The sequence below is a fragment of the Hypanus sabinus genome, unplaced genomic scaffold, assembly GCF_030144855.1.
Source record: "Hypanus sabinus isolate sHypSab1 unplaced genomic scaffold, sHypSab1.hap1 scaffold_95, whole genome shotgun sequence".
Taxonomy (NCBI): domain Eukaryota; kingdom Metazoa; phylum Chordata; class Chondrichthyes; order Myliobatiformes; family Dasyatidae; genus Hypanus; species Hypanus sabinus.
In genome coordinates, this window is record NW_026781804.1 from 432,696 (window position 1) to 441,385 (window position 8,690).

General features: G+C 44.3%; 1 protein-coding gene across 1 annotated transcript; it reads right to left on the reverse strand.

Annotated features, from left to right (window-relative positions):
- Positions 1-3,415: 3,415 nt before the first annotated feature.
- On the reverse strand, positions 3,416-8,330 carry LOC132390551 (probable G-protein coupled receptor 139). The gene is made up of 2 exons (XM_059963163.1): positions 8,255-8,330; positions 3,416-4,320 (listed from the first exon to the last, which is right to left on the reverse strand). Exons 1-2 carry the CDS (start codon positions 8,328-8,330, stop codon positions 3,416-3,418), a joined length of 981 nt encoding a protein of 326 aa, XP_059819146.1.
- Between the last annotated feature and the right edge of the window lie 360 nt (positions 8,331-8,690).

The following is an 8,690-nucleotide window of genomic DNA, read 5'->3' on the forward strand; positions in this document are numbered from 1 at the left end:
CTCGTTTGATTGTATTATTAATCACTAAATTCAACCACGTTTAGGTCAGTCAGAACCTACACTTGAAAACACTTTGCCGACTACCGGATTGGTCGCCACCTTCCTACTGATCTCGAAATGTCTCTCCAGTATGCTGCGCTCCATCCACCCGGTTCCTAACCGATCTCCAGCGATGTTTTAAACATCTGAGCCAGGGCCTCGGCAAGCTCTTCCCATGCGTCCCTCATCAGCCCGTGTTACTCAGAATCAGAACCTGCTCATTGTCAGTCAGTAATCAAACTGAAATAAATGGGAACATATAAAGAGTCTGAGAGATTATAAACAGAACGGGGAGAGCAGGAATGACCACTGAACGCGCGTTGCTAAGGGACAGTCGGGTGTTACACCTGATCGAGCTTCGTTCAGGAGCTGAGTCACAGGAGGAAAGAGGCTCCGGCCATAACGAAAATTCCAGCCTCTGTTGGGGATTTATCGATCTTTACGGTTGATAATGCAACAGTTTTACTCGTGAAGACCAGAATTGTAATTTCACAACGTTGAATTCTCCACTTTGTTTGGAGAAAGTTGGGAGTCGACCGTTTTACTGTGGATTACATTAGATTTAACATCACTTCTGATTCAGAGTTATAAACACGAGCTCCTGCAGAGAAGCTTTCTTTGTAGTTGAAAATAACGGTATCTGGACCAAACATATGTTTCCCAGTCACATTGCTTTCTAATTTACTCAAAAGAAACATACACTGATTTGTGCAGAATGTTTTATTTATTTCCAATATTATTATTTGTTTTCTCAAATAGAACGCCGTTTAATTCCTAAATGTCCCAATACAATCATGAGTTCGATATTGTAAATATGCATCTCGAGGCGCAGTTGTGTGGCAGGTGAACATCATTATGGAAATCCGCACTCTAGTGTACGACGGAAGAAGGGAATGAGGGTTTAAGGTATTATTTTCACAGTAGAGAGAGCGAGAGAAAGGCAACAACAGATATGAAGACGGAAAAGGGGGAACGGGATTTGGACACGTGGACCCACAGTTAGATCTCGACAGCTCAGGTCTAATTCTAGGTCTCCACTACACTGACCCTTACCCAGAATCCCTGGCGCGCTCACCGGTAACAACGTGGCACTTGTCCGATGTTGTTAGAATGGGAAATGCAAAAGAGGACACGTCCATATCTATGCGTCCGCCCGTGTGTGTGTCATGGTTTGTGCACGTGTTGTTTATTTATCACAATCGCGTTATGCGTATCTGAGTATTTATTTCCGTGCGTCCATCTGTGTGCACTCCTGTGCTTACATTTCCGTGTGTGAGTGTCTGGGTGTACATGTGTCTGCCCGGCCGTTTGCATGCGTAAGCGTCTCAGTGTCTTTGTACCCGTGTGGCTTCTGGAAATCTGTCTATACTTGATCATGTAGGTCACATCGTGTGTGTGTGTTTGTGTGTACGTATGCGCGTCTGTCTCCGTTTCTGCATGTATAACCCTGTGTGTTTCCTCGGGAATGTCGTTATAACCTTGTCCGTAGCTTTATGCGGGACAGTGGGTGAGTGCGTGTATCTGCCTGCACGTAAACAACACCCGGAATGAGAAAGCTAGGCTCAGCGGAACAACCATGTTTTCTTGTCCAGCCGTGAGACAGTAACGTGACAGTAGTTGCTGTCGTCCGGCCGTCTACTTTGATCGTCATATAAATGAAGAGTGATGTGTTATCTTACGAATGCAATCAAGAACATGTCTGAAGCAGTTGTGCTCAATAGGGTTTCTCAGTATAACTAACAATGATTTATTGATGATTACAGTAATACTTGGAGAATTAGTAATGACAATATAACTTTTTGATAAACAGAAAGAAATAATTACCGTCTGTAATTTCTTTCTATTCTGATATGTGCAGAATTTGATACATTTGTAAGGATTCAATTTACATAAGACAGAGGAACAATTGTTCCCGAGAAATGTGAAAGTCTGAAACCTGTGCAGCCATTTGGAGGAACTTTGACTGGGCCACATGGCCGGCCGGCTTTTTAATGCCTATTTCCGATGTAAACCCGTCCCATTCCATCACGAAACGACAGCGTTAAGCAGAAGTAAAGGAAATATAAAGCCAATTGTCTGAGCGGTACAAGACAGCTTGTCTGCTCTCCCGGGCCCAGAACACAGTCAGGACAGTTCGGCATTCTGAGGAGATCCACACTCACGTCATTCCACACATGCGCAGTAGAGAGCCCCCCCCGACAAGCTGCATCACTGCTTGGTACGGAAACTGTATCACAGCGGGCAGGAAGACTCTGCAACGGTCGGTGAAAACGGGCAAACTCACCACTGGCACCGGCCGAACTGAATCAGGGACATATAGACAGAAAGGTGCCGGTCAGTGGCCAGTAACATCGTGAAAGACAGCTCATGGACTGTTTGTCCCATCCCATCAGGGAGGATGCAACGTCGAAACCACCCCGTGACCATCAGCCACAAAGTAAGTACTTTCCCCCAGAAATAAGGGTGATCAACACATCCGCCCACGAGCTCCGCCAGTACTTTATTACTTCGGGCCAGACACAGCCGAACGACACTTTATGTAGATGAAAGCAATCTGTAGATGTGATCGATCCTATGCATTGATATTTACTGTGTTGCTTTTCTGGTGTGTTTCTTTGTGTTTTTCTTCTGCTGCTTTGGATCCGGAGTAACAATTAATTTTGATCTCCTTACATCTATCTACAGGGAATAACACTACACAATCTTGAAACTTGAAATCACGAATCTTGAAATGTGACTGCTCCAAAGCATAAACAGCAAAATTGTCGATCTAACATTATGGCCTCTGCTGAATTGACTTTATCGCCCGCGATGGTGATTATTTACAGCGAGTGATTATAATATCTGGAGTTCAGTATCACATCATAGCCTGGGGCCATTGGGAATTGTTATGAGTGATGAACAGACCTGATGGACAATGGGGTGCAGAGTTAACCATCCACCCCCCCCCCCCCGAGAACCACGAATATATTGCTGTTGCTATGTTGCTCATGAGAGAGAGTGAGAGAGAGAGAGAGAGAGAGAGAGAGAGAGAGAGAGAGAGAGAGAGAGAGAGAGAGAGAGAGAGAGAGAGAGAGAGAGAGAGAGAGAGAGAGAGAGAGAGAGAGAGAGAGAGAGAGAGAGAGAGAGAGAGAGAGAGAGAGAGATGAAACACAGGCAAGAACATCTGCTACAGATAAGAGGGGCAGAGAGCAGAGAGACTATGGATTTACTGTATATTGACTCATACATCGATAGAGCTTGATTATTATTGATTATTATTGCTACACTAATAAACACCTTTAGTTTCGTACCACCAGACTGCAACGGATTCTTCTTTCTCTGCTGGTCTGACACCCAGTTACGGGGTACGTGACAGAATAAACACAGTCTACTGTCAAGTGTTATGTCTCCTGATGAAGCGCACAATTGTGATCACTGGCCATTTAACTGCGGCTATGAACTGCTCTCTGAACTTAGACTGTGTTACTCCATATATAAATGTGTTCGTGCACAGACTCAGGTTCTGCAACATGTATCCAAGTTCCTCCAAGATAAATTCAGAATCGGCGTAGCTATTGGGATCTGTCCCTCCGACGTTATATTTGAAGAAATTGACAACAGTCGCCAACCACAAAATGATAAAGCTGCCGGATATGGTGAAGAGGAGGATCGCAGAGCGCCGCCTGCTTTCCATTTCCGGGTCACTGCAGTTCTCCCCCTTTCTCTGACCTCTCAGTCCCTTACGAACCCGACTGGCCGCTAAAATGTGCCGGACCGTCAGGGTGTTGAGGACCAGAATTAGTGCGAATGGAATCAGTGGGGTTAAACTCTTGTCGAATTGGTCAAAGCTCACCCACTGGTATTCAATGTAGTAAGCAGGGTTGAGCTTACAAAACCATAAAACACCGTTAATTATCTCTCTTGGGTTATGAATGAAATAGAAGGGGATATTTTTTAAGCACATAAGAGTGGAGGTTGTCGCCAGAACCAAGGCCGCTGTCCTTCCTGTGCAATAGCCGGCTTTTAACTTCTGACAACAAATGGCGACAAACCGATCGAAGGTGAAGGTGACGGTGAGCCAGACCGAACAATCTCTGGAAGCACATTGCAGTACAAAGATAATGCTACACAAGGGATACGTCTCCAAGAAGGATCCCGGGAAATAGTACTTGGCCCGTGTGAAGAGCGCAGTGACGACTGCCGTCAGATCCGCCGCTGCCATGGCAACCAGGTAGCGTGTGGTGCACGTGGAGAGGCCGCACTTCCCCCGGGACAGGATTGCAATCGCCACTATGTTCACTGTGCGGCAGAGAAGAGAAAACAGGTATGGAATCAGAACATTGTCTTATTCAAACTTTCAAATTCATTCGTAAGGCCAGTGACGTAGTGGGGGTCGAACTGGACTCTCTGACGGTGGTGTCTGAAAAGAGGATGCTGTCCAAGTTGCATGCCATCTTGGACAATGACTCCCATCCACTCCATAACGTACTGGTTTGGCACAGGAGTATATTCAGCCAGAGATTCATTCCACCGAGATGTAAAACTGAGCGTCATAGGAAGTCATTCCTACCTGTGGCCATCAAACTTTACAACTCCTCCCTCGGAGTGTCAGACACCCTGAGCCAATAGGCTGGTCCTGGACTTATTTCCACTTGGCATGAGAAACTTATTTTTATTTAATTATTTATGGTTTTATATTGTTATATTTCTTCACTATTCTTGGTTGATGCGGCTGTAACGGAATCAATAAAGTATGTCTGTTTGTCCATCTGTCTGTAAATTTATTATCAAAGAAGGTATAAATTATTCAATCTTGCTTTTTATTTGCTCGCAGGTAGCCATGAAGTAAAAACATGAAAGAACGCTAAAATTAAAAATAAAAGACCATCGAAATTTGAGTCCTTAGATCATATCACCGGAGCAGCCCGGAGTAAGCCCAAGGCCTCGCTTAACCGTTCATCATACTAGCGGGCACGGAGCACAAAAGCCAGTGAAATCTTCACAACCTCATCGCTATGGTCAGAGGAGTGACCATGGCTGAGAACGAGCGAAATGACCTCTCGCCCCGGAACCCCACACCCTGTCTTTTCACTCGATATGGGTCGGCGTAGAAATCGACCATACAAATGTACAGCGGAAGAATCCATTGCCTTGGACACCGCACAGGGCCACTTGTCCGAGCATCGGAACTCCGTCTGCAACCATCCTGTAACACACCATCTCGACTCATTCCCCAATTCGACTCGTCATCTCTCGCCTCTTTACTGTTTGTGGCAACAATTGAACGCAGTTTGTCTTAGAAAAAAAAATTCCTCAGTAATATTTTAGTGAGATCTCTTAACTTTTCCATCACCAGTGAGCTGTCTCACCTGCTCGGTAGCGCCATCTTAACCGGAGTTGAGGGACTGTGTAGCATTTCTTCATATTCCTGCAAATTCCCGCAAGAAAAGTAATCTCAATCTGGTTTATGTCGATAACTGATAATAAATATGCTTTGAACTATGAACATTAGGATGTACAACATTTGGATTGGAAGAACTAACGTTATAAAACTGAAATTCTAGACCTAAAAAATAATGTTCTGCATGCCTTCGGCTCTCAGATCTGATCCGACGGAAGAGAAGTGCAATTAATATTTTAATTCGGAGTAGTTCGTCGGAAGTGGGTTGGAGTTATAGGCACTTGAGTGAGTGTAGAAAGGGAGGACTCTTTCCGAGTGGAAGCTGGGTAGTCATGTCATAGGAATCGGCTGTAGGAAATGTTAATGGTCAATGGATGAGTGAAATGGGCAAATAGATGGATATAGGATTGAGAAAGTGCGGCGCAGAGGACTTTCTCAGGGCTGTCCTTCACTCTCAGATGTGAAGGGCAATGATAACACTGTTGTAACCTGGCTGAGAGAACAACAGAGATGGGCGGGTGCGACAGAGAGAGATATCAATGCTGTCTCCTTTCCAATTCTGGGAAAGACCCTTCGTCCGGAAACGCTCGTTTGTTTCCTATTCCCCTTGGATGCGAACGCACCTGATGGTCATTTTCCAGATTAATGCCGGTTGTTCAAATGACAACGGGCTTGATAGCATCACCAGTCTACAAGTCCTCTTCGAAACTGACCATCTCGGGTTATCGCCAAGAAGCATTGGATGGTGAAACTTATAGACCACAAACCACCGCCTGCAGTCCATTCTGGATCGCTGCAATTCGCTCACTTTCTCTGAATCCCCCAGTCCCTTCCGGGCCCGACTGGCCGCTCCCAGAAAGCAATAAGGCCAGAAGACAGGGGAGCAGCATTAGCCTATTCGACAAATCGAGGCTGCTCCGCCGGGCAAAAGGTAAAATAAAAGTTGGAAAAAAAGATGTTGGAAGCCCGAAAAACAAACAGAAGGGCAGGCATCATGTCCCAGGAGGCAAACAGCGTTAAAGCTTCTGGAAAATAATCTTCCCTCAGATCAAGTACAGTCCATCAGATCAAGAACAGTCCATCAGTATAACCTTCCCTCAGATCAATAACAACAGTCCATCAGTATAACCTTCCAACAGATCAATAACAACAATCCAGTATAACCTTCCCTCACATCAATATCAACAGTCCATCAGTATAACCTTCCCTCAGATCAATAACAACAGTCCATCAGTATAACCTTCCCTCAGATCAATATCAACAGTCCATCAGTATAACCTTCCCTCAGATCAATAACAGTCCATCAGTATAACCTTCCCTCAGATCAATAACAACAGTCCATCAGTATAACCTTCCCTCAGATCAAGAACAGTCCATCAGTATAACCTTCCCTCAGATCAATAACAACAGTCCATCAGTATAACCTTCCAACAGATCAATAACAACAATCCAGTATAACCTTCCCTCACATCAATATCAACAGTCCATCAGTATAACCCTCCCTCAGATCAATAACATCTGTCCATCAAGTATAACCTTCCCTCGGATCAATAACAGCAGTTCATCAGTACAACATTCTTTAATCAATAACAACGGTCCATCAGTTAAGTAGAGGAAACGTGCTGGTTTCTGCTGTATTTTCTTCTCTCTGTGCTGACCGCAGCCTCCAATTTTATCGGTAAAATCGAGAGTCCTGCTGGTACAGACCGTAATAAAGTGCGTGTCGTGAAGGGAGCCGAGACTGCACCGTGAGTATGTGAAGGAAACTCCCTACATCACTTGGCGTCTTTCACGAGGTGATAAAATTGTATGAAAAAAGACAAAGTAATCATCATACATTGCAATTGATAAAGTCATTTTGGATCAAACTAGATAATGCCTGTCTATGAAATGGTTAACCCCTTATTATTCTTGATAGCCTCTGTAAAGTGTAGTAAAGCGAAAAGGAAGATTTGTCCACAAGACGTTCGCCGGGTACCAGACTGACACACACAACAATCCGGAAGAGAACGACAGCTGAGGTGGCGTCTTGGGAACGACTAAAATGTCAACATTTCCGCCCAGAACCCAACATTAGATGGCAGAACTCGAATTTGTGTCTGCTGCCATTTCTACACCTTGGCTAATTCTAGGTTGTTTTATTTCAATACTGTGTACATTTTCCAGGAAAATATTTAGACAATTTGCTCTGAGTACTGCAGCCTGCCACTAAATTTTCAACATCCTTGCTGTCGCCTGACGGGGAGAGCAGAACTATCTTGTGTTTATGTACGTGCCTCTTGTTGTATACACAGGGGAACATATCCCTGTTTGCTTTAACTGAAACGTCAGCTGCCAGATTTTAACTCCCGTTTAATCGTTTCCTATGCAGACGCTGAGAACTCGCTGAGATCTAGATACGGAAATTCCCCAGTATTATGAGCGCAATATCGATCAGTCTCGAGACCCAATTCCAGAAAGTCAAAATTAAGCAAACGAACGGTGGACAATTTCACCGCCTACCTAGTTATATGTCTTCATCGCGTAAGTTAATGTATCTTGTTAAAACATGCTTCATTAATCTGAATTTCCTCTGATTTAGAAGTAACACAGTTTAATGCAGTCATAACATATAATTACTTAGCAATTGTGTCCCCTCATGAAAATGAAAGGCATCAGTATTTTAGCTGAACAATTGCAGAGTAACAAAGTGGGGAATTAAAAATAAATATCTGCTGGTGCAGAAAATCGGAGTTTAAAATAAAGCAGAATATGCATTCTATAGGTCAGACATCAGTGGAGAACGGGACACAGAGCTACTGTTCGAGGTCTGAGAATCTTCATCAGACTTACCCGGAATATTAAATGCATTTCCCTTTTCACCGTTACCTCCCGGCCTGTTGACGCTTTCCAGAATTTTCTGTTTCATTCTGAGACAACGAGGTTCATGGAGATCTCAGAAGTCGCCAGAAATCAAGCTTTCCTTCACGCTTCTATGACCAGAATCAGCACATTGTGCTCAGTGCTGTTCAAGTGTATCTGTCCGTGACAATGGGAATTACACTGAGTTCTATGACCAGAATCAGCACATTGTGCCCAGTGCTGTTCAAGTGTGTCTGTCCGTGACAATGGGAATTACACTGAGTTCTATGACCAGAGTCAGCACATTGTGCTCAGTGCTGTTCAAGTGTGTCTGTCCGTGACAATGGGAATTACACTGAGTTCTATGACCAGAATCAGCACATTGTGCTCAGTGCTGTTCAGGTGTATCTGTCCGTGACAATGGGAA

Coding starts and splice junctions, on each gene's coding strand:
- LOC132390551 (XM_059963163.1), bottom strand. CDS start 8,330: ATGAAACAGAAAATTCTGGAAAGCGTCAACAGGCCGGGAGGTAACGGT. Junction 4,321..8,254: donor AAATGCATTTAATATTCCGG/GTAAGTCTGATG, acceptor TCTGCCGCACAG/TGAACATAGTGGCGATTGCA.